Source organism: Solanum tuberosum, unplaced genomic scaffold, assembly GCF_000226075.1.
Source record: "Solanum tuberosum cultivar DM 1-3 516 R44 unplaced genomic scaffold, SolTub_3.0 scf00249, whole genome shotgun sequence".
NCBI classification, from domain to species: Eukaryota; Viridiplantae; Streptophyta; class Magnoliopsida; order Solanales; family Solanaceae; genus Solanum; species Solanum tuberosum.
Genome location: NW_006239187.1, coordinates 31,844 through 57,863, shown reverse-complemented (window position 1 = coordinate 57,863; position 26,020 = coordinate 31,844). Strand labels below are relative to the sequence as shown.

Here is a 26,020-nt window from a genome sequence, read left to right as displayed (position 1 = left end):
TAGATAGTAGTTTCTTTTGTATTGTAAGGGTTGTGTCCCTCTTGTGTTGTAGTCATGTTTTAAGATGGCTACCTTGAGACGTAATACTCCGATTTTGTATTAAAGGTTTAAATGAGGTGACTTTTTAAGTCTTGTGTTATATTATGAAAAAGTTTTAAATTTTCCGCTATTTTTCTATGATAAATGCTATGACTAATGCTAAGGGTTTGTATAAGACTTCCGAGAGGTCGAATACGCCGGTAACGACTAAGGGGTGCTCTTGGGTCGTTACAGTTTTTATCTTCAGTTATAATGAACATATACACATAGTAGATATATATATTCATTGTGTAGAAAATAATTATTGTACTCTGTTCCAAGAATTCATAATTTGATATTCTATATAAAATTTTACAACTTAAAAGTACTATATAGAAGCTTACATGTTATCTATTTTTACATAGATATGAAGTTTCTCACTTATCAATTGAAGATATTTATTATGCAAGTTCAAAAGTTATAATTGTTTTCATGTTCAAGCTTAATTTATTTTTTGAATGTAACAATTTTTTGAATTTTTTCCTGAGACATATAATCTATGCAATTTAAATGTGTTCTTTTTCTTACGAAATGCCTTTGTATATATATATATATATATTCTTATTTTCCTTTTAATGTTGATTAAAGAACCAATGATTTATTATTTCCTGAATAATTCATTCATTAGAGGTTCTTGAGTTATGTGATAATGACAAATAATCAAATTCATGTTGAAATATTGCTAATACTTTTTTAAGAACCTATTTTTTCTATTATTTTCAATGTATGGATATTAGTAAAGGATTATTTGCAAGTTCAATGCAAACATTATTTATGACCGCGCGAAGCGCGGGCAAATTACCTAATAAACTAATAATTGAGAAATGGAATAGTGTTTAATTAATTGTAGTATCCTTTCTTTTCTTATGTAATTATCAATTTTGTCTCGATTATAATATGACGATTATTATGAACCAACATTCTTATATTTACTTCTTTTAATTCTCATTTCACTATTTTTATTCTCTCATTATTGAATATTCTAAAGTCTCTCAAACATTCAAACTTTCGGCATTATGCAAAATTTATTGTTGTGTGTTTATAAAAAGATCAAATTTATTTTTTGGTTTCTTCTTCAAATTTCATGCACTAAAACTAATCAACACTATTTTAGTATCATTATATCAACTTACCAAATTCAACGCAACACTATCATCTTACTAAATAAACTTTTTTATTATTCTAACTTTATGTTATATAGTTTTCATAGAAAATTTACATTATTTGCATTCTTACTTCATAATGTCTTTGTATATCCTATCTATTCAGACCTGATCATTTGTAGGATTGCACTGGATATATTATAATTATTCAATTTATATATGTTAACTTAAAAAAAATAAAGCCTCTCTATGAAGTGTGACTTTAGGCTCCAAATTTTATTGAGATGATCATGTTTTTAGGCTGCATTTGAACTTGAGAATAAGGGTGTACAAAACCGAACCGAAAATCGAACCAAACCGCAAACCGAACAAAAGGCCCGACTCCAACCCGAGACCAAACCAACCCGACATTATATATGTAATTTTAAAATTTTATTTTATACATAAAAATATTTACATTGATATAATTTTAAAATATTTCTTATTCTATTTCATAGTTTTTATCTTTTAATATATTATTTCAAGTTTAAAACTTAGAATTCGGAATGGTCCAATAAAGATTATAGTTCATAGATGTTGATAATTATAATAAAACTTAAATCAAAATCAAATTAATACTAATGCAAAAAGAAAATCAATTCAACACTAAGAATGACAATAATATTGAATATTTGTTCTTTAGTTTTACATTGGTTTAGACAATTAAAATACATAATCTAATTTTAATTTTCCTTAAATATTTAGTAATGTAACTAATACTTATTAAACTTATTTTAGCATGATTTAGTACTTTTAAATTATGATCATTTTCATTATGACTTTGCAATATTTATTTTATATGATGATTTCATTATTATTTTTTATTGAATATTTTAGTGTCATCACTCATCTCATATTTTGTGTTATTTTCTTAAGAAACACCTTAGATAATTGTATTTTGGTTGGACTAAAGAAATATTTGGAGTACAAGTTAATTATATGTTTGTATGCAAACTTTACCGAAAAAATCCAAAAATCTGAAAAAATCCGACACAATGGTTTGGTTTGGTATTTGAAAAACCCGAACCAACCCGAGGTTGAAAAACCCGAAAAAATCCGAATTTTATTAGTTTGGTTTGGTTTATAATTTTAAAATTTTTACACAAATGATTTGGTTTGATATTTGAAAATCCGAACCAAACCGGTCATGTACACCCCTACTTGAGAATGAGAAATTTCTTGATAGGAAGCGTGTTACTACCAAACCACGTCGAATACATCTTGATCCAAGTGGTGTCAATGGGACACTGCTTTATTGAAACTTTTTACTAGATACATATGTATAAATAATAAGGAAAATGAAAATACTATGTTATGAATATAAAATAAATAAATAGAAAGGACGTCACTTGTCTGATTTATTCATTTGTTTACTTCTTTAAATATTGATAACATTTAAAAAATAATAATTAATATGTTGTTTTTCTATTAGTGAACTTATCTGACATGAATATAAATTAATTAGGTCAGTAGATTATTGATACGAGAAAAGACATAAAGTGACACATGAAGTTGTTTCGAATTTTCAAAAAGACACATTAACTATGCGGCCGTCTTATTACCCCCCAAAATAATTTCGATCTATATTATTGCATTATTTTTTCGACCAGTTCCAGATTTTAAAAAGCAAGTGTTATTACGTGATACGTGTTAATTTAATTTGAAATATATAAAAAAAAAATCATTTTGTTATAAAATCAAGCTCGATCAAAATAATTTAATTATAAAGAGAAGAAGACAAGATAAGTAGATGAAGGAGATGACTTTTCTTCTTATTCAAGTGTGTCTTCTAAATGGTGAGCGATATCTCTATTTATAGTGTTGATGTATCACTCCCAAAGGTCATCAAACTAGAAGATACATAGTTATCCTTAAATGTTATTATCACCTTGGAAGCACCCATATATGAATTCAATTAATTCTTGGATAAATCTAATGGGCAAAATCCACACAATACCGTGGATTTATAACAATTTTAAGTTTTTCTTTATCTTTTTTTCTTTATTTCTCTCTCTCTTAATTTTTGACTTACTTTAATTTTATTACTTTAATGTGAATTTCATTTTAAATTCTACTCCATCTTCTACCCTCACTTTCAACCTACCCCTCCCTCCATTTCTTTCTTCTTCACCTCCCACCCTCGCCTCACCCCACCCCCACATCAAGTTAAGTCCCTCCTTATTCATTTTCTTTTTCTTCTTCTTCTTCCGTTAAATTAATTTCTTTTAGTGATTTTTTTTTTTAAAAAATCATGTTATTTTCTAGATTTTGTTGAGTTATTGATAACAAAACTAATTATTTTTTCTAAGAAAAATCAAAATTTTGAAGATATCATCAATTACTTTATCTCATTTTCATATAACTTCAAAACTAGAAATGATAATTTTGAAAAAATCAATAAATTCTCCGAAAATTGAAAAAGCTTAATTGAAATTTGGATTAAAAAAAAAACTAAATGATACCTACTAATCATCTTGAAATCTAATGGGTTTATCAAATTGTTCGAAATGTAATAAAATATTTAAAATATAATTTTAAAATTGAAGATAATTAAACTAGTAGTAGTAAAAAAAAGGATGTGGAGTTGTGGTAAAAAGTGTCATTAAAAATGACAAACTTCAATGGAGATGACAATGTAATTTTGAAGAAGAAGAAGGGAGAAGAAAAAGATAAAATAATAAGGAGAAAAAGTTAAAATAATAAGAAAAACAAGAAAATATATTTTATTGTAAAATTCTTGTAAAAATAAAATTATATTCGTTATTTTAGTGTATTCACGTTCTTTAAGAGAGTGCATACACTCTCTATGCGACGTGGACACAAAATGATGTAATAATACACCTCAGGATTGTTTAGGGGGTAATAGAACGCTTGCATGGTTAATGTGTCTTTTTGAAAATTCGAAACAACTTCAAGTGTCACTTTATATCTTTTTCTATGCCAGATAACTATAGGAAAAAATCATTTTAATGTCCTCATCAATTTCTTCTTGACTATTGGTCAATCAGAAATATGTTTTGTAATTTCATGCTCAGATTTATTACATCATTGACTTTGAAAAAAAAAACATTTTTTCCTTTTTTTCATGGAAATTTTATGGAATTAACCAACATGATGATTTCCATAAGAAAAAGACACATCAATAATGTCTTTTATAGTTGACCAATAACTTTTTTTATTAAGAAAAAAAGGAGGAAGAAAGAAAAATCAGGTCAAGAAGACTTAAATTTTGTAATGGACACCTTACGTAAACTTGACTTTAACCTATTAAGTGTATTTTTTTATATTCAAGACTTGAATCGAGACTTTTAAAAATACAAAACTTAACACTTACGATACACATGGGATTGTGACAGGTGAAAAATGACTTTCCTGGTCATGTTATGGAAGTTGTTTTACAGTTTTTTAAGAAAAATATTTTTAATTTTAGAAGGAAAAAAAAAAAAAAAAAGTGTTCCTCACGCATAACACACTTTATATCATAATTATAGCTTCTCATACACAATATACAAACAATGTATGAGTAACTACACTAGATACAGATTGTTTTGAAACTACAATCAAATTTTATTTTAACGAAGTTGTTTGTTTTGATATTTTCTGATTTGCTATAACAAAATGCTGTTATAGATAACATATAGTAAATTATATATATATTTTTTTAAAAAGTATATTATATATTATATAAAAGATCAGTTCCATATAAATTATGGTTGTTATAGCATATGACTATCATAGAGAAATTTGACTATAATTATAAGCTATAATTTATTTAGTATGATGATGATAGATATGAACTTAAATGAGAAGCTAAGAATTCATGTAGTCGACCCAACTTGTTTAGGATTGAGGTGTTGTAATAAGTATCATCACTAGATGATAAAATTTGTAAAATAAGTAATCTCAAAACATCAAGTGCCCCCTTAATTACTCTTTCAACAAAATAATGTGTGTTCACTCAACATACAATTCTTGAACCATTTTTTTGATATAATTCCATCATGCAAGTTGCACCTGGCCGTTTAAATCAGATCTCTATTTCAGTACAACGAGAAGGGGTTTTCGTATAAATAGAACATACAGAAACCAACAAAATTTGCAAGTAAACCAACAGATGTTTCTCCCCTCCAGCAATCAGTGCCTTAATGTCATCAATCGAAATCAAGTGAATTATCCTGCATAGGGCGTTGTCCGTGTCATTCACTTGGTGTTACAAGACCTTGCAATTTGTGCAACCACTCGACGTATTGACCTTGCTCCTTCTTGTGTAGGTGTAGTAAGAGTGAATCTGCGAAACTTTTATCAACTCCTCTTGCTTCTAGATATTTGTGGAGCTCATCTCGAAGTCTCTCATCTGATGAACTAAAAAAACTGAAAAACGGAACACAACAAAAGGAACTCATAATTCATACATATTTGAAGAGAAATATGATGCAAGAAACTGAATAGGTCATTCTTTAAGTAAATGCAATTGGCGACCCTTGAGATTGTCACAAAATAAGCATCTCGAGAATCAGACAACAAATCGCTCTATTGGAACAACAAAAGGTACACACAAACATCAAAAGCATCTCAAGAAACAGAGGAGAAAATTGCTAAACAGGAAGCAATGAGAGCAAAAGAAAAGTGACATGGAAAACATGTGTTTGCAAGAATGTAAAAATAGAGGATTACAACTAGCTCCTTTGATTCGAGCAAATAGATCCTATACAAAGCTTATAGTCATTAAGTATAGCAGCTTCTTTTCCACCTCCTGAGAATGCGATTTAAGCTTTTTATAAAGAACTCAAGAGGGCTGACCTTTCATGACTTGGGGTACTCAAGGTGGGCCGATAAGAGGACGCAAACAGCTCAAACTCGAGGCACAAATTTATAATCCAATTCGAAGGATATCTTCATGAATGTGCTGTAATAAAAGGCAGCAACAGTATATATAAACTAAGAAATGAATATATTGTTCCCCTGGCTGACAGGATTAGACGATTGAATACCATCTATGAGAACAGTTGACAAATGCAAGAATGCTCTAGCAATTTTTGCCATACTTATGTGAACTTGGGATAAAATAAGTTGGTTAAGCATTTGATAGAAAAGCTTGCTATTTTGGCGATCCTGTATCCAAAGTTGATGGTAACTCTAGAAGTTATTAAAATTTAGAAGTATCGAGCGATCTTAGGTCCTTACGAGATATGCAAGGATCATAATGTGGTGATAGCTTTGCGGTGAATAATAATATATAATTGTTATATTGGGAACAATAAAACAGTGTTTGTTACATGGTAAGGAATAGTACTTTTTTTTATATATAAAGTAAGTAACAATTTTATTAAAGAGATTGTACACAAAAAATGCCTGTACACAAGAAGTATTCAAAAAAGTAGAGAACCTATAAAAAGATATGGTTTCCTAAAGACAACACCCAATTCATTTAAAGAATAATACATGAATTGTTATGTAGAGATTGACCATTTTAAGGGCAGTCTTATTTCTAGATACTCTTACATTGGTAATTTACGTATTCTTATTTCAAGGTAGGGGTACGGCTGCGTACACACCACCCTCCCCAGACCCCATTTGTGGGATTACACTAGGGTATGTTGTTATTTTTGTTGTTTTCTCACATAAAATAATATCATCATACCGGAATTATTTTTCCATATACCGAAAACCAGACAACTCATCAATGCATTGAGACTGAAACTCCTTCTAAACCTATGAGTCCAAAGGCTGACCTTTCACTCCCCAAAAGCCAAGTTGTTCTAAATTGCTTCTACCGAAGGTGAAAGTACCTGATATAGGGACCTTTGTGGGCTGAAGAATCAAGGTCTAGTGATGGAATGTAGTTCACGTTTTGAATTTCAACGTCACAACCATCACCAACTTGAGCAATTGCCACACAATCAAACTGTAGCAAGGATCTCAGACCAGGCTTCTTCACACCTACTTTCATGAAAGCGTCCCTGGGAAATTTGGCATTTTCATTAGAGCCCTCAGCACCCAAAAAAGCAGAAACAGCAATTTCCTCCCCTGACTCGCATCTCCTGCGTAGAACTACGTCTTGGGATTGTGGTGAATCCCAGTCTACAACAAAATCTCCAAAGCTACTACTTTCATCATTCTGTTTAAATCAGAAAAAGAAGGCAAAACTTAAGAAGTGCTCAGATTTCAAACTATAAATTGCAGTTAGTTACTCATATCACGGTGGATGAGATTATAATAAAGTGATTTCAAGATTTCAGCTTCAATAGACAGAACTAATTTGTTTTTGAAAGGGAAAAAGACAACATAGAAACAGATTAATCAATTTTTGTATGAGACATCTAGTGGAATGCAGCCATCATGAACACAAACATTTCTACCCCAAATTGAATTCATACCTGTTTTTTTTCTGTCCCTCCGACAAAGGAAACCTTTTATATTTGATGAAAGGAACACCTCTGTCATACTCCAGACGACTTTGAGGAATACTTAAGCGAGTCATCTCTATGATATTGGCTTTGGTTTCCTAGTGGTTTACTGCCCTTCAGATAGCTATTGTTTTTCTCTCCGTTACGCTTGCTTTAACTTGACAGCATCTTGATGCCTTTTTATTACTAACAAGTTGTTTTTACCCGTTTAACAAAGGGATATTTGAATGAGTTACTTCGTTAATTATGATAAGGAGTATGCTAAACTGTTGCATCAGACTGACACTAAGAGTATGAAAAAGGATAAAATAAAACATTATCATTTGGGTAAACTGATCACATATAAATATCAGTTTCAACCAATCAACTATTGAATATAGGAACCCTTTATTTCCTTAAAAAATACAATCTCAGAGCATTCATCATAATTAGACTATCTTGATGGCACCCAAGGGTGTGGCAATGAAGTGGGTTGAGAACGTCTCAGGAAATAATCCCAGCAGAGACAAAAACACTAGGTGATTTCTGGACAACTTGCAAATTTAAAAAAGCCTTCATTAGGAGACAAATCAAACTAAACAACCTGGGAAAAGGAACGGTCAACTTTCTGGACATATGGTAGTTGAATAGGTATTCTAGATACTTGTCAATGAGATGCTGATACATTTTTCCTTCGGGGACCATGGGGAGTGGTCCTCTTCTCCTACCCCTACAATTTTGGCAGTTATTCTTGATTAACAAAGACTGAAGCTATTACACTATGATACAACGGAATAATCTCTAGTTAGTGACAGAAAGGTTCACATTCGCTAGCCAGTTGAATTCAACAACATCAACAACTAAGCCTCAATTCCAAACTGGCTGGGGTCAAAACAATAGGAATTCAGGTAAACAACTTTACTAAGTTGAGAGATCTAAAAATATGGGCATATCACATATGAGAACTCTCCATGCAGTCTCTTTTTTATCCTGGAATTCAAAAACAACTGTAGAAATCATGTATTCGGCTAGTAAACATGCTTAGTTGTTCAAAAGACAACTCTAAATCAGAACAAACCAAAACACATACATTTTGGTCAAATCTGGACATGGAAATTAACTCAAAATGAAAAAAAATAAAGAAAAACAAAAAGAGCTAGCTGAAATTTCATATGATTAGCAAAGAGCAGTTAATAAAGAAGTATTATTTACAATAACATACACATATGAACAGCTACCTGCAAGAATAGCTTCCGGTACCCAGAAAAGCTTATAAACTATTTTCCCACTCAAAAGTTGTACTTTACATCGAACATTATTTCAAATACTTTTTGCAAAAAATATAACCAAATACAACTCCATTTTCAACTTTGATTCCTTGAATTCCAAAAAAGTAAAAATATTTGGAATCTACCGCCCAAACGACTGACAGAGAAAATGGACTAAAATTTAAAGAAGTATTCTTTACAATAACATACACATATGAACTCCAACTAACTGCAAGATTAGCTTCCGGTACCCAGATCCAAACTAGTAAAGTGAAAAAACCACCACGTACGAAAAATAACAAGGAATCTCCACAATGATAGAATACTCAATAATATTAACACAAAAACAACTACCACTAGTTCCAAACAAATTGAGGTCAACTATATGAATACTCACTGACCATGTTACTACATCTAAACAATACAATTATTCCCCCACCTCCATATCTTCCATTTGTTTTAAAAAAAAAAAGATTTTGAACCCTTTCCATTTCAAATTCAAGCAACACCAAAATTTGGGTGAAAAACTATCAATACAAGTTCCCATAAAATGGACCAAAAATACCAGGAAAAAACTATAGTAGAACTCCACAATGATAGAATACTCAGCCAAAATACTGAAACAATACAATACAATGATTTCTACAACCCCACATCCGTCTACTTGTTCACACTATTGTGATTAAGACCCGTTCAACCATAAAAATGAATAATTTTTCACTTTATTTGAAATCAGTGTCCGGCCATGAAATTTTCAACTGCTAACTAATTATATTTCAATTTTGAAAAACAACTTATAAACTGTTTTCAAACTCAAAAAGTTGTACTTTACATGAACATTATTCCAAATAGTTTCTTATTTACTGCAAAAAATATAACCAAATACAATTTCATTTTCAACTCCAACTCCGTAAATTCCAAAAAAGCGAAAACTTTTTGGAATCTCCACCCAAACGCCTGACAGAGAAAATGTACTGCAATTCAAAAAAGACAAGATCAAATAAAAAATACCCACTAACCCTTTTCGCATAAACTTCATAAAAACATAAAATTGGGTTTCAAAGAAACAATGTAAAGATAATCTCCATCAAATGGAGCCAAAATACCAAGAAAAAAAATGGGATTTTGGAGCAAAAAAAAGAATGTTACCTGAAACTGTTTAGCTGAAAACTCATGGTTAATTTCAGATTGCAAAACTTTGAGCAAATCCAAATCTGCAATAGCTTTACGAGCTTGCCGTAACACTGCTGGAACTTTCCTCATCGCCCACAGGAATATAAATATTGAAGAAACAAAAAACTTCAGGGGATTTGAAGAAACTGAAAATTGCACAAATAACCAGTTTGAGGACTCTATTTAAGGTATAGGCACTTTTGCAAATTTAGCTACTTTTAAAGTTTGACTTCTCTAAAAGAAACGATTTAGAAATAAATAAAACCTGAACAAGAATATAGGTTGAGATCGATAATGTAGGTGAGCTTGCACATATAATATTGTATTCTAATTTGATTATATATGATTTTTTTTATTAGATCGAGAAAAATCTAATTTTATGATATTAGTTACTAATAAGTATTAATAACAACAACATAATTTCTAAGTGGACTTTAGGAGAAATATTTATATAGTAGAGAGGTTTTTTCCAATTGAAGTTTAGACAATCCTACTTCCTTATTTGGGTTGGGAAGAATAAGGTGTATATATATTTTAAATATTTTTTAAAGGCACAATCTAAAAATATACCATTTAACTTGACCTCAACCGATATTTATGTTTTCTAACTTTGAGTGTACATAAGAAGACGCTAAACTTTGTATAAAGTTGAACAAGTAGATACATACGTCCTACGTGGCAATTCACATCTTGTGTATTATGCCACATAAGATGCGTATACAATACATCTACTTGTTCAACTTTATACAAGTTTAAGTGTCGATTTATGTACATTCAAAATTGTCGAGCTAAAGCCTAACTAAAAAAGAAGGATAGTTTCAAATATATACAATAAAGTAAATAATTTACAATAGATATACTCATGTTTTTATTTACATAAAAAATAGTCAAAATTCATAAAAAGTATACACTTACTATACAATATAACATACATATACACGAGCTATGCACCGACTTTACATTAGATATAACTTATCCATACATGAAGTATACATTGACTATTCAATCTCGATTAATTCAAAATCATCTCTAAACAATCTCTTTGCTCTATACAGGAGCGCTAATGGACATGAGAAGGGAGCATGCCTCAAAATTCCAGAGATGAAATACATTCAATATTTTGAATCATTTGAGATATAATTAACTCAAAATAATTCACGTTTGCAACACAACAAAATTTTAAGAAGGAGAAGAAGAAGGACAACGACAACAAAGAATAACAAGGACGAAGTAAAAGACGTCGCTACCGCCGCAGAAGAAAGTGGTCATTTTTTTGGTAATTAAGTTGACCAAAGAGTCTTTTGACATAATTTTCCCATTAAAAAAGATGTTTATATATTATGCTATTTCCTTTATCCCAATTTATGTGACACATTTCATTTTTCAAGAGTCAAACAATTTAAATTTGTTCGGAAATTTGCGTATGAAATCTCCATTTTTTTTTTAAATGAAATTTATATATTTGTAAACTACGTAAAAAGTACTATAAGTCACAATAATTAACAATCCAAAATATGTAGAAGATATTGAAAACTTTACAATCAAATATAGACGTGTTTGAATCTCAAAATCCAAAATGTGTCGTATAAATTGAAACGGAGGGACATTCAAGACCATCCCATATAATGGCCATTCTTGTAAATCATCCCCTATAGTACCTTGCAGTGTACCCGCTTCTAGAGAATAAATAAAAGAAACTTTACCGCTCAAATTAGGGCTTTACTTTTCTTATTCAGCAAAGCAAAGCACAAAGTCCTCAAAGTTCAGTGCAACAATGGCGAACGACGTAGACATGAGTGGATGGAGTGAGCTTCTACATTCTTCTTCGAAGCTTCTAGAACAAGCTGCTCCTTCAGTTCAGTTTCCTCCGCTTCAGGTTCTGTGAAAAAAAATCATTTTTTTTTTGTAATGTGTGTTGGATTGTCGTTATTATATCGTAGTTTTGAATTTCTTTTTTTGATTTGGAAATTTTAGAGGAATTTGGATCAATTGGAAGCATTAACGAAGAAATTGAAGGCTAAAACTTTAAGAACTGAAGCTCCGACTCAATCTATTGCAGCAACCAGGTACATTTTCTTTGTATTCAGTACTGGTAGTTTTTAAATACTATGTTTTTTTTGCTGTAAGTGATATTTGATTATGAATTTTAGCTATATTCATTTGGGGTTTTGGTACAGTGAAGTTTCAAGTTGTGCTACTTTTGTATATCAATTTCTTGCAAAATCCCCCTTTTTCAAACTGTTTGGCATGCTTTATTTAAGCCGAGGGTCTATCGGAAACAACCTCTCTATCTCATAGATAGGGGTAAGGCATGTATACACTCTACCAGTCTACCCTCCTTAGACCTCTCTTGTGGGATTACATTGCATATGTAATCCCTTCTTTATCTCCCTATTTCCCTTCTTTCAGTTTCCAAACACAGGTTTTGTTTCATACTCTCACCTGTTCTTTCAAAACATTTTTGAAGTTCTATATTTACCTGTAATCCATTCACATACAATTTCAATAGATCAGGGGTTAGTGGTTGCAATATGGAGACTGAGAACTAACAGAAATGTAGGTTGTATAGTGTCTGATTGTTTGTTTCCTTTGCTTTCAAAGGCTACTAGCTCGTGAGGGCATCAACGCGGAGCAGCTTGCCCGTGATCTCAAGTCTTTTGAGTTAAAGGTACAGTTTTCCTCCCCATTTAGAGCTCTGCCAAGTCAGTTATTTATTTTCGATAGTGCTCAATGTTTAGAATTTGTGCACATAGAATGGATGATTAAATATGAATGGGTTTCAGGTAATGGATGAAAAGTCAAAGGTTTGGTAGACGTTTTGTCAATGTGGATGTTTATCCAACAACATCAAAGCGAGTATTTGGTCTTAAATATAAGTGTTACTTTAAGTTGTGCCAAATGTTTGTTAGATGCTGTTTTTGATGTTGCTCAGGACTCTTCAAAAATGTCAATGGCTACTTTTGGCGAATCCGACATGGGTGCGGCATCAAAGTTGAAGAGTCCCACAGCTTAGGTTTTTGCTTTAAAAGAAAAAGCCATGAGAAGGAGGCTAATATTATGCATGGCTACAAACCTTTTGCTGCATGTGTCCATCATTAACTGAGTCAACTCATAGTAATGGAACACAAACTGGAATTATAATTAGTAGTTCTAAATGTAAGAATTAGAAAAAAGGGTTTCTCCTTTTTCTTGATTAAGAATCTTAAGGATCATTTTTTATTCTATTCATGTTCTAAATTTGTTTGGTGAGGAATTGGGCTGGAAAAATCTCCCTGACAGTTTTATCTGATTCTACCTTTTGTTAATTTTCTTCACATTCTTCTATTCCTTCCTCACCAGACGACATTTGAAGACGTTTTTCCTGCGGAGGCAACAACTGTTGAAGAGTATTTGCAGCAGGTATTTTTAATCTTTTAATGTGCAGACGACGTTCTTTTTGTAAGTACTACTATCATCATGCATTAATTGTTATCATGTTATGTCATTTGGGTTGAGCTCATTCACTTAATGTAGATGAAATAAATGACGTGTCAACTCGATCTGTCCCTCTTCTTGGAGATTGGTTATTGTAATATTGATAAAATAGCAAGGACTAAGATGAGCAGATTCATGTAGGTGACTTGACCTGCAAGGTAATGTCTAGAGACAATTTTTATGCATCATGAATAAGTAAGTGGTGTTCGACATGAAGAAGCATCAGCTGCAGTAGGATTAGGTTTTTATCGGTCATTGAACCACTTTATGCTTTCAATTTTTTGTTCCAATTTTATCGGGTGTCCCTGAAGGGAAGACAATTTTTTAAAGATATGAGGATCATTTGCCTCCAACACAACAAGCAGAAGAAAGTAATTGGGTTGGTAAGCCAACCAATATGCTCTCATTGGTAGTCAGCGTTGTCACTCTTCAATGCACTCTCTTTTTCCCAACTCTTCAAAGCACTTGAATATCCCAAGCCATGTTTTTTTTCTCAATATTTTTCTTTTACCTAACACAACTTTGAATAGTGAAGAGTTAAAGCCAAATTGAAGGATCTAGGATACTCAAAGGATGAATGTTTGTGAGAGATGCTCTGTTTTTGTCTTTCCTTGTTTCAATGCATGTTACTTGTTCTCTTTCAAGGGCATATATTTGATATTGGTCTGTTTAAGTCTGTGATGTGAGTTCATGCTATATTATGATAATTAAAAGAGTATTTCGATGAAGCTGCACGAAGTACCTTTACCCATTTCATGCTAGTTCGACATTGTGTACATTAAGGTGAATGAAGAGTCAATGTTGAATAGAGATGCCATTGTTGTTTGAGGATGACATCATTTCTATTTCATAGTTTCTTTTGGTATAAGGAGAAAATACCAGTTTGGGTAGATGTTTGGGGCAACTTGTTAGAAGTGGATGGTTGAGTTACTTATTCATATGGCACTTTTTCCAGCACTACCTTGGTTTCACATTAATGGTAAAAATTTTATTTATCAAAAAAAATTACAACACTCGTCTCACAATCAGGAGGTCCGGCAACCAAAGGAGATTATTCACATGGTTATGCTTTTCTTAGGGCCCGTTTGGCCATAGATTTCCCAAAAAAAATTTGGGAAGAAATTTGGCAAATAGTGTTTGTCCATACAATTTGCCATTATTTGGCAAATATTTTTTGGCAAATAACCCAAATTCCCAAATACTAGAAAAAACTAGTATTTGGGCTAAATCTCATTATTTGGGAACTTTTAATAATTCAAATTCTACACCAAACTTTTATCTTTTACAAGAAAACCCTCTATAGTAATTGTTTGCGTTGTTTTACATAGTTTTTTACGTGAACATCAAGTAGTGATGGAATATTCAGTAAATATGAAAGTGATGATATGGTTGTTGATGAAAATGATAACAATTTGCTTAGGGTAACAAAGTCATGTGCTATGTGTAATACAAACATATGGTTAGTTTTGATAGTTTTTAAAACTTGTGGGTATAAATCATATTTCTTAAAAAGGTGAAATATATTTCCCAAATAGTAATAGCCAAACACATGGTGAAATTTCATCCAAATTTTTACCCAAATAATATTTGCCAAAAATATTTGGAAATCTATGGCCAAACGCTAGCTTAATTGTGGATTTTATGAATTATAAGGCACTTGTAAAAACCACATATTACTTGTGTGTGTTTTTAGATGTTTTTATGCAAAGTGTAGCAGTTGTATTCTTCCTCCAATTTAAATTCTTTCAAATGTGGATATTCTCTACCTACTGCCGTTTCGTTTCCCTGCCAGCAATGAGTAAAGGAAAAAATTTCAGCATTTTCAATGTGCTATGTTCTGTTTGCTTGAAATGCATCATTGTCACTGGATTCTTCACTCCCTTTTCTGCAGTTTGATCTTCTCCTTTTCATTGTCAATTTGATTGCCCCATTTTGACTCTTCTGTAATAGCCAACTGCATCAGATATTTCATGCATTACCGTATCTTACTTCATAGTGTAAATGTTAATAATTATTGTTCTTTTTTATGTTGGAATGCTGCAAAACAGATCCATGAAATGGCAATGGTCTCTGCAGTTCAAGAAGCTCAGAAGGATAACCTAAAAAATTTCAATGATTACATGATGAAAGTTTTGGAGGTTAGTTTGCCCAGCTGCTTTTCATATGATGAGCTTTGTGGTGTGAGTTGCTAATATCATTCGATGCTTTATCAAAATAAATCATCGGCTATCTAAGTTTGACTTGAAAAATTTAAACAGAGTGATACCTTTGTTATACCTATTGGCTGTCAATTACTTATATTATATTTCTTTGTATCTTGATTTTGATAAGTTATCCTATTTGATTTTGTGTTCTTTACCATGCTTATTTTAAGTCTTGTTGCACTCTGGAACTCTTTTTGTTACAGAACGACTGGAAGAAAGAGAAAAGAGACTTCCTCCAGAGCCTAAGCCGAATTTCAACCTTACCTAGGACAAATATCAGCGATTCAAGCCCTTTACGTGGTCGTCAGGGACAAATAGCATCTTTGACATATAACCCTCAGATTTCATCTGGTCCTTCTAGCGTGGAGCCTTTAGCATTAGCTAATAGGCCCATCGTTGAGAAAAAAGCTGCTGCATATGGAGAAGTTGTCAAGAATCTCACTAGTGCAAGAGAGCGTGGTTTACCCTTTAAAGTAAGTTCTGCATGTCGGTTCTTCACGACTTGATTTGATTCCTCCTTCCTTTGATGCAAGTGAGATTTCTCTGTCTAGTTTTAGTGATTATATCCGTTATTGCTTCAACAAAGTTATTAGAGGACTAAAATGCCAGTACTTACACCTATAAAAGAACATGAATATTGTGACGTGGGGACTCAAAAGGGAATGCTTACAAAGTACTTAGATTCTAGGAATTCTATCCAGTCATCTAATCAAAGGTCAAAGGGTAAAATATACATGAATCACTTATTTTGTAGTTTTCTTGGACAAATAATAGCGTATTAGTAAAAAAGCATGCAAGACAGACGGGAAACACAGGAAAAAGTGAAATACTGTGATGTGTGGACTGTAATGTTATGCTATACCTGTCCTGCTTCATATGATGCTATTACTATTTGAAGATCCAAACCCTTTTTTTTTTCAAACATTTCAAAGTATTTCAAATATACAAGATGTTATTTTGTGGTATTTATATGTTATATCTTATTATAAAAAAAATTAAGGAATTGATGTTTGAACTTACATCGGCAATTTGATGCTTTAACAGTCGTGCATCAAACCCCGTCATTCCTTTTTTTCAGAGGGAGTAACTTCTGTACTGCTGTTGGACAACCAAGCAATCCCTAACTAGTGAAAGTGTAATACTTGATGGGTGATATTCAGAATTTATGCATATTATCACTTTGACCTCTTATTTGGTAGCTTCCTCTTTGACGTCCATTGGTTGTTTCACTATGCTGATTTTATTGATTGAATGGCCTTGTTAATTGCCTTAAAAAATTTTCATACTATGTTAGAATTTTGATCAATTAGCTGTGATTATTGTTAGCCTGCTACAGCTTTTAAGTGTGCTCTTGAGAGTTTGGGTCTTAATGCATCTGGTGGGAAGTCAGTTGGCATTCAGAAGATCTGGCATCTATTGTCGGTATGGTGTCAAACTTGACCTTTGTATTTCTTTGAATCTCGTGTTGTTAACATTTTCTAAATCTGTAACTAGTTATCAATTTAACAAATTTGTAACAGTCTCTGATGGGTGAAGATTCCGCTGTCCAACATAATGTTTCAAAGAAAATGTCTTTAGTAATTGGAGCTAGACGTCACCTAGAATGGGGTCATGAGAAGTACATCATGGAGACAATTCAAGCCCATCCTGCTCAGGTAATGAATTAGTGTTGATGTTGTCAGTTGATAAGCATTTCTATGATTTACTTCGGCACACGTTCTATTTTTCAGTTCAAACTCGTGATCTGTTCAGTGTACTGTTGATTTGGGTCTTTAAATTGAGCTAAGGATAGTTTGTCGATTTTAACATTTATGAAGTTCTTTTTGGTCCTTTTCATATTCTATCTTCTCCTTATTTGCCAATAAAGAAAAGGAAAAGTTCTGCCTTCTCTTTTTTGGGGCTGCAGTGAGGGGTGAATGCAGTATGGGAGGGGGGTGTTCTTCGCCTCGTCACCAATTTGATTTAAATTGACATTACTGATAACTGATGGTCTTGCTGACTATTATAGGCTGCACTTGGTGGCGCTGTTGGTAATTTGCAGAGAATCCGCGCCTTTCTCAGGGTGATCTTCATTTTAGGATGCAGCACATACCATTTTCCATGATTATAGCATTTTGCCTATTACTTTTCAGTTTCCATGACTGGATTTTCCTGATTGTTGTTCCTTATCTCAGATCCGTCTAAGGGACTACGGGGTTCTTGATTTTGATGCAGTTGATGCCCGTAGACAGCCTCCCATTGATACCACCTGGCAGCAGGTTTGAATGCTTTACTCTGATTACACAAACCATCAATATGCAGGCTTTTGCATTTTGGTTTGAGCTATTAGATGTTTCCGTTAAGTTTTTTTTTGATAGGTAATATTTTAGTCATGGTTTTAGATCAATCCATTCAATCACATGAGCAAGTTATGACTCTAGTCTTGTTTGGTCTTGTATTTTAGGAATTGCCAATTCTAGTGTAAAACCTTTTGGTTGTGAATTTATCCAGCAAAGTATATCAAACTAGATCACCTCCTTGTGTTTTGGAAAGAAAATTGAGCAGATCTGTTCTTTTTATAAGCATATATTGGGCTATATTTTGTGCGATAAGAAGTTTCACTTTCTTGTTTTGTTGTTGTCAGTTGGTGGTCTTGTGATCCTTCAAGATCCCAGTGTAGTTTGAGATTTGGATTTCTCTTAACAATTTCTTGAATTAACAATGGTTCTTTACTTTTCTCTTACTATTGTGTTTAACAACCATTTTTGCTGGCTTATGCTTATGCCTCTCTTAAATTCATAATTTGTTCCCTTATTTGTTAATAGTTCTTGCTTTGGCTAGCACCCAAGTTTTTACAGACTACAGTCTCTCTATACGGTAATCTTGTGCTATTTTCATATTTGATAATTAGATTTTTTGCTTAGATTTCCATCATCTACTATCAATCTAACAACTTAGTAGTAGTTTTTTTAATAACTGTGGTGTCCGGGTCAGCTTTCTCGCACCTCGACTAATTCCTCGGGGTACCTGATAGAGGGCCTCTATCAGCAACTTGTAGTAGAATAAAAGAAATACGAGTAGAAGTTATTGCTCTTGGTCATGAATTATTCTAATTTCTAAATGTGCATACTTCCTGTGTTTATCCTGTTTCTGCAACTACTTGAGCTTCTTACTGCACCTGTAACTTACCAAGAAAATGTGTAGCTCAAACTGATTTTGATTATTATATCTTAAAATAGATATACTTTTGCATGAGAACTGGCTACTACAATGAAGCAAGAGAGATTTCCCAACAATCTCGCATGTCCCACCAGTTTGCACCTTTGGTATGTGTTCTGTGGATTGGATATTTTCTGTACGTTGTCCATTCTCTTTTCATTTCATTATTCCCAGTTTTTTGCAGCTTACAGAGTGGATTTCCACTGGAGGCATGGTATCAGCAGAGATGGCAGCTGTTGCTTCAGAAGAATGTGAGAAAATGTTTAGGTTGGGTGATCGAGGAGGTCGACCCACGTATGATAAGAAAAAGTTGCTACTCTACACCATAATTTCTGGTTCTCGCAGGCAAATTGACAGATTTCTTCGAGAATTCCCTACACTTTTCTCTACTATAGAGGATTTCTTGTGGTTCCAATTATCTGCTGTACGTGAGTCTCCTGACAGGTCTTCTGTTGTCCTAAGTGAGGGGTTGGCACCCTACACTTTGGATGATTTGCAAGCTTACCTAAACAAGTTTGAGTCATCACACTATACTAAGAATGGAAAGGATCCGTTGGTTTATCCATATGTTTTACTTTTAAGCATTCAACTTCTTCCAGCCGTCCTATATTTGTCCAAGGACATGGGAGACGAGGGGTATAATGTAGATGCTGTTCATATGGCTATTGTCTTAGCGGACTATGGGGTCCTCTCTGAAGGTACATGGGTAGGTCAAAAATTTGGGGTCATGGATGCTTTTGCTGAAGCCTCTAGCATAATTAGGCAGTATGGATCATTTTACCTGCGTCATGGTGATCTGTTAATGTCATTGGAGTACTATGTGCAAGCTGCAGCAGCAGTGGGTGGTGGGCAGTTGTCGTGGAGTGGACGTGGTAATATTGATCAGCAAAGGCAAAGGAGCTCAATGTTGAAACAACTTCTTACAGAGCTATTGTCGCGGGATGGTGGTATTGATATTTTACTTGGTCCCAGGGGTACTGGAGAAGAAGGTCAACTTGGAAGGTTTTTGACTGATGAAAAGACTAGACAACAATTTCTGCTTGAAGCTGCTCGGCAGTATCAGGATGCGGGGCTCTATGACAAGGTAATCTTTTCTTTCTTCCTTTTACATAGTGACATGAATGAACTTATTGCTTTAACTTGTGTAGTTCGACATAAGACATAATAATCATTTCTTCATTCAATGACAGTAAATTATCTCTATAGCATGAGATCTATTTTGGGTTAGATTTGAAGTCATTTTTTTGGGCAATTGTTGTACTTAGTGAATAATGTCTTGTCATGTACTTTTGAGTTGGACTATCAGTTGACAAAGAAAATTCTCCTTTAAGGATTCTTGAATAAGTTGTAGCAGTGAATCTTTTTCTTTTTGTTGATAAAGTAGTAAATTTCATTAATGTACATGTTATCAATTTGTGAATTTTGTGGTCCCGCCCAGGGTGTAGGCTCGGGGCGTGACAAAGGTTGGACGGGGAAAGCCAGACTTCTGGGCTTATTCTTTCAGGAAATGAGATCCTGGAGATGTTCAAATATTACCCTGAGATCAGGTAATATGCAGATTTGTCCAGTAGTCAGACATTTTCTGTTGTGGCTATAAATAGTTTCTTAAAATGATGTATTTGAATGCCTCTTTGCTGTTCTGGAATGGAAGCCTAATCTCATCCATTTTTGCAGTCCCCAAGAGAGAGAAAATGTGTTGGCACAGCAAATTGTTCTAAGACAGCTGGAGGCTGTGCTATCCATTCATAAGCTTGCAAGACTTGGAAATCACTTGGATGCTATAAAGGAAGTGGCGAAGCTCCCATTCCTTCCTTTGGACCCAAGGATGCCGGATTTCGCTATGGATATCTTTCAAAATTTGTCTCATCATGTCCAAGCTTGTGTACCTGACCTCCTAAAAGTTGCGCTTCATTGTCTGGACAATGTTAAAGATACTGATGGGTCACTTCGTGCTTTAAGGGCCAAGGTAAATTTTACAGCATACATGTTCATGTTCGTTCTCTTTCACTGTTTGTGGCTTTGCTCTTATTTCCCTTTGGAGTTATGCCCACTTTGTTTGTTATTTCCACTTTCCAGTTATGTTGTGTGCTTGTCCTTCACAAAATGTATTGCTAAGTTCAGATTTTCGCTAAATATGATGAAGACCTAACCTGACGAGGAAGAAAACAACTCTTTGAATAATGACTTTAAATAAGAGGAAGACATTCCTCTTATTTAGATGTAATATTGGTCTTTCGATTACATGTGACACCTATCATGAACCAAGTGTTCACAGATCTGCTTTTGGTTCTAAATCTCATTAACTAAATCAGATAAAAACAGCAGCCTAGTACAATGTTTATTTCTGAAGATGTTCTCTAGTGCATCTCTGAGAATATATATTGGACAATGATTCTTATCATATATTAAGTCAAACTTCTTTTGATTAACAATAACATCTTGTGATAATTGATGTGAATTTGGTTCTGCAGATTGCAAACTTCCTTGCAAGCAATTTGAATCAGAATTGGCCTCGCGATCTGTATGACAAGGTTGCTCGCAGTTTATGAAGTTGAAGAATCACAGTCCGTCTCTGGTGTTGTTTACTTTAGATGTTCAGCATTGTATAAAGATCATTGAACAGGCCAAGTTCGGGCATCCACGTCGTTAGATTTTACTTGTTGGTGTCCACAATGGCAATCTTCTAGACAGTGAAGATGCACAGTATTGCCAGTGCATTAGTTTCAAAATTTTCGAGTACTTAATGATAAGTGTGTCTCGGTGTTAATGAGCATGTTTCTTTGCTCGCTTTTGTCTACAGCAGGATTTGAACACTGGACGTGTGCTTTAACCTACACATTATGTGTTACGCCCTTACTACTAGATTAGAGTTGTGGGGCAGACCTCTTCTTTCACTTTGACATATTAACTAGGTGTGTCAAAAGAACATGAAAATTGCCCGAATCGAATCGATTTATCATTGTTTCAACAAAATCGTGGACTTTTATTTAAGTGTATAACTGTCCCGAATAATTGAGATGGTCCTTTTAATTTATGTAAAAAATCAAAAAATTCCGAATTCAATTGAATAACCTTGTGTGTAAATATTATTTTATATGTTTGTCTTTGCTCTTTAATTAGCCTTTAATTAATTATGCAAGCACTCCTATTAAATGTTTAAAGATCAAACAATACAAAAATAAAGGTTTTACATTTATGGCTTCTTGGAGAAGAATTAAAGTGTTTTTTTAAGAATGTATTTGCGAAAGAAATATTTTAATAATAATATATTTTGAGATGATATTTTAAAAATAGGAGTGAGTAGCAAATCCATCTCTTTCACATGTTTTTTTAGATTTGTAACTACTATAATTATTATACTATTATTTTTGGATTATTGGATGTTGTTTATGCAGATTAAATAAAAGTATGTGGTGCATGACAACTGATTATAATTTTTGGAAATATTATCTAACTACACATCATTTTCATATTTTCTTATTTTTCCTACCATTCAAAAATATCAAAAATCCCCTTTTTTGCTCTCATTAATCCTTTTTTGGGATACATTAATTTGAAATCTTCTATTAATGATTTTCTTTCCTTTTTTCACTCCACAAATCTCTCCACAATTACTTTCATTAATCTACTTTTGAATTTCAATCTTTTCTCTTTCCAATAAATGATTTCAAGTTATTTAAGAGGTAGATTTCTTTCAATCACTTCAGTTTTCGATTTTTTTAATCTTTTCATCTTAAAAAATTGCAATCTTTTACTCCCTGTCTCTTTATGGAAGAGAGGTGGAAAAACCTTGCTAATGCACATAATTCATCTTGGAGTGCATTTGAAATGGTTCCAGGAATTTCTAATGGCGGTCTTGATACACTTCATTCCGTTGGTTCGATCTTTCAGTTTTTTGGGCTTACTTTCAATGTTTCTCGGTTATTTTGATTCTTAAATTAGTCTTTTTGGGCTTACTTTCAATGTTTTATATGTGATAGAAGTGTGTCTCGGTGTTAATGAGCATGTTTCTTACTCTTCTCCACTTAACTATTTAGTTCTTTTATGCAACCAGTTTTGAACCTGTGATGTGTGTCGTATTTGAGGATTAGATGTTCTATAGATTATAATTATTTAGACATTCTCTCGAGTCCAGGAGGGTTGTTGGTACACAAGTCGAAACTCGGTAGATAATGAGCATGCTTCTTTGTTCTTCTCCACTTAATAGCACAACTTTTGTCTACAACAGGATTTGAACACTGGACGTGTGCTTAACCTACACATTATGTGTTACGCTCTTACTACTAGATTAGAATTGTGGGGCAGACATCTTCTTTGACTCTTGACATATTTACTAAGGGTATCAAAAGAATATGAAAAATCACCCAAATTGACTCTTATCATATTTTAGCAGTAGCCTCTTCATTTTGAATGAGTGGCTAGAAACTAAAAGTACAAAAAAAGATGAGCCTTTTGAAAAGTTAAAAGGTGGTAGGGTAATGCCTCTCATCCACATCCTTGTTTGGTGGCTTTAAATGAATAAAAGATAAGTTATAAAATGCACATTCAAACTATCACTTTTCCGCAAGTTTTATATTTCAATTATCACTTTTTTTTTAATTAAAACACACATTGATACTGAGTTGATCTATATACGTCTATTATCAATTGGGAACAAATATTTGATCAGCTCACCATCGATTGAGGTATGTTTTTGACCATTAATAGAGATGCAATGCATAAATGAACTTGGAGTGCACGGCAGACAGATAATTAATTAAGTCAAATATCATTTCTATTCCCAATTGAATAAATTTCATGAATAAATTTCCATAATCAACGTATGACGTACTAACATAATGACAAGAATAAAAAACTATATAAATGTTATATAAACCTTTCAATACAACAAACTTTATCAAACACCAATCATCAAAGTTTTCATCAATTCTCAGAACTTGTTTTAATTTCTCCATGGATAACATGAATAATGAAATGTTGAAAAAACAAGAAAATGAAGTAGCTATAATCATGGTTCCATTTCCAGCACAAAGCCATCTCAATCAACAACTTCAACTAGCCTGCATATTTTCCTCATCATATGATCTTCCTGTCCACTTTATTGGCTCAGCTACTCATAATCATCAAGCTCGTGTTCGAGCCAACGGGTTAAAACCATCAGACATAGCCAAAATTCACTTCCATGATATCCCAACACCTGATTTTGCCTCCCCTGCACCTGATCCTAATGCATTCACCAAATTCCCATCACAACTCTTACCATCTTATAATGCTTGCACCCTTCTTCGCGACCCTATATCTTTGTTACTTCGTGACATCTCCTCTAAATCAAGACGAGTTGTCGTTGTTCATGATGTTTTAATGTCATATAATGTTCAGGATGTTACTTCTTTGCATAATGCTGAGTCTTATATATTTAACTGTGTTTCTGTTTTCTTTATGTATTCTAGTTTTATATGTGTACCTAATGGAATGCCTATTCCACTTGATGAAGATTTACTTAAAAAGTTACCTATACTTGAACCTGATGCACCAGAAGAGATCAACAAGTTAGTTGAGTTTCAACTTCAGTTTAGAGATATTAGAGTTGGTGATTTATACAATTCAAACAAACTACTTGAAGGTATTGCCCTTATTTTCTGTCATAATTAGAATTACATTTTGGTTAATCCTTTCTTGCAGTAAAAGGAAAGGTTAGTAGGTTTCAGTGCGTTGTCTTGATGTCCGTTCATATTAGTAGTCATAGTATTACTCTTATAGTTTCTTATCCTTTGATTTATGTTACTATCTGTTGTTTCTTGTACTTGATTATGTAGGCCACTTTGCCTAATTATATCAAAATATTATGCTTTTTAGAATAGCTTTCTTTGTTATAGTTCGCAATTATTAGCTTAAATGTCTGATTATTTCAATCCCAACAGGTACTTCTCTTGATCTGATGGAAAAATTTGCAAGTACACAAAACAAGAAGCAATGGGCAATCGGACCGATATTTCTGGCTGCTAAAGTAGATCATGTATCAGATAAGAGAAACAAATGTTTAGATTGGCTTGATAACCAACCTCCAAGATCAGTTCTTTATGTATCTTTTGGATCATCAACTACATTTTCTGATAAAGAAGTGATGGAGCTCGCGATGGGACTAGAGCGAAGCAAACAGAAGTTTGTATGGGTGTTGAGAGATGGTGATAGAGGTAATATCTTTAGTGAGGAAGCTAGAAGATTTGAGTTGCCAGACGGGTTTGAAGAAAGAGTAGAAGGTGTCGGGTTAGTGGTCAGAGAATGGGCGCCACAGCTTGAAATCTTGGCTCATTCTTCCACAGGGGGATTTATGAGTCATTGCGGATGGAATTCTTGCATAGAGTGTATTACTGCAGGGGTACCAATGGCTGCTTGGGCTATGCATTCTGAACAGCCACTTAATGCTTTCTTTGTGACAGAAATCTTGAAAACAGGCCTTCTCGTTAGGGAGTGGAAGAAACACGAGGAGCTTGTCACTGCATCTGCCATTGAGGATGTCGTGAGGAAGTTAATGGCATCAGAAGAAGGCGACGAGATTAGGAGAAGGGCAGAAGAATTGGGAGCAGCAGTAAGGGAGTCCATAGAGAAAGGAGGTGCTTCTCAACTGGAGTTAGATTCTTTCATTGCTCATATTACTAGATAGACTTGCTTTTCACAACTAAAAATTTCTGTTTTGTAATGCTCTACTACTACTGAATAATCGAAAACATATGTTGTTCGTCTTATGGAGTAACCTTAATTCATCATATGTGGTTCTTGAATATAACTCTGGTACATACCAACTGAGAAATGTAAACAAGACCATTAAGAGAGAAATACAAAGCAATAAGTCACTGATAGCCATAGAAGCCAGACAAGTGACAGATAAACTTGAAATTTCTGTTGAAAAGCAAGTCTATCTTGTGATATGCGCGATAAAAGAGTCCAGCTCTATTCGAGAAGAACCCCCTTTCTCTGTGGAACGCCTAACGGCTTCTCCCAATTCTTCTGATCTTTTCCTAATTGCATCACCTTCTTCTGATGCCATCAACTTCCTAACGACTTTCTCAATAGTGGATGCACTTACTAGCTCCTCG

At 33.3% G+C, this 26,020-nt stretch overlaps 4 protein-coding genes across 4 annotated transcripts in view; 2 read left to right on the top strand and 2 right to left on the bottom strand.

The window, feature by feature from the left end:
* Positions 1-5,097: 5,097 nt before the first annotated feature.
* LOC102591598 (uncharacterized protein At2g39795, mitochondrial) lies at positions 5,098-10,238 on the bottom strand. Its single transcript, XM_006357938.2, has 3 exons — positions 10,024-10,238; positions 7,010-7,338; positions 5,098-5,591 (listed from the first exon to the last, which is right to left on the bottom strand). Exons 1-3 carry the CDS (start codon positions 10,135-10,137, stop codon positions 5,417-5,419), a joined length of 618 nt encoding a protein of 205 aa, XP_006358000.1. The 5' UTR covers positions 10,138-10,238; the 3' UTR covers positions 5,098-5,416.
* Positions 10,239-11,744: 1,506 nt separating this feature from the next.
* On the top strand, positions 11,745-21,953 carry LOC102591270 (nuclear pore complex protein NUP93A-like). The gene is given in 15 exon segments (XM_015313722.1): positions 11,745-11,923; positions 12,022-12,113; positions 12,649-12,715; positions 13,387-13,446; positions 15,570-15,659; positions 15,929-16,198; positions 17,052-17,147; positions 17,246-17,380; positions 17,734-17,787; positions 17,900-17,983; positions 18,944-19,030; positions 19,108-20,065; positions 20,362-20,470; positions 20,598-20,889; positions 21,395-21,953. Coding segments are annotated over 15 exon segments (2,574 nt in total). The 5' UTR covers positions 11,745-11,821; the 3' UTR covers positions 21,473-21,953.
* A 1,841-nt stretch (positions 21,954-23,794) lies between these two features.
* LOC102590920 (zeatin O-xylosyltransferase-like) lies at positions 23,795-25,669 on the top strand. The gene is made up of 2 exons (XM_006357937.2): positions 23,795-24,546; positions 24,845-25,669. Exons 1-2 carry the CDS (start codon positions 23,877-23,879, stop codon positions 25,585-25,587), a joined length of 1,413 nt encoding a protein of 470 aa, XP_006357999.1. The 5' UTR covers positions 23,795-23,876; the 3' UTR covers positions 25,588-25,669.
* A 23-nt stretch (positions 25,670-25,692) lies between these two features.
* LOC102604783 (zeatin O-xylosyltransferase-like) overlaps positions 25,693-26,020 on the bottom strand; it is a 16,451-nt gene continuing 16,123 nt past the window's right edge. Inside the window, exon 2 of the mRNA XM_006357978.1 lies at positions 25,693-26,020. Coding sequence (XP_006358040.1) covers positions 25,840-26,020 — 181 coding nt within the window. The 3' untranslated portion in view covers positions 25,693-25,839.

Excerpts from the sequence above, each read along its gene's own strand:
- LOC102591598 (XM_006357938.2), bottom strand. The coding sequence starts at position 10,137 with ATGAGGAAAGTTCCAGCAGTGTTACGGCAAGCTCGTAAAGCTATTGCA. Across the intron at positions 7,339-10,023 it reads TTTCAGCTAAACAGTTTCAG|AATGATGAAAGTAGTAGCTT; the intron begins GTAACATTCTTT and ends TGATTTAAACAG. Across the intron at positions 5,592-7,009 it reads CACAAAGGTCCCTATATCAG|TTTTTTTAGTTCATCAGATG; the intron begins GTACTTTCACCT and ends TCCGTTTTTCAG.
- LOC102590920 (XM_006357937.2), top strand. The coding sequence starts at position 23,877 with ATGGATAACATGAATAATGAAATGTTGAAAAAACAAGAAAATGAAGTA. Across the intron at positions 24,547-24,844 it reads TTCAAACAAACTACTTGAAG|GTACTTCTCTTGATCTGATG; the intron begins GTATTGCCCTTA and ends CAATCCCAACAG.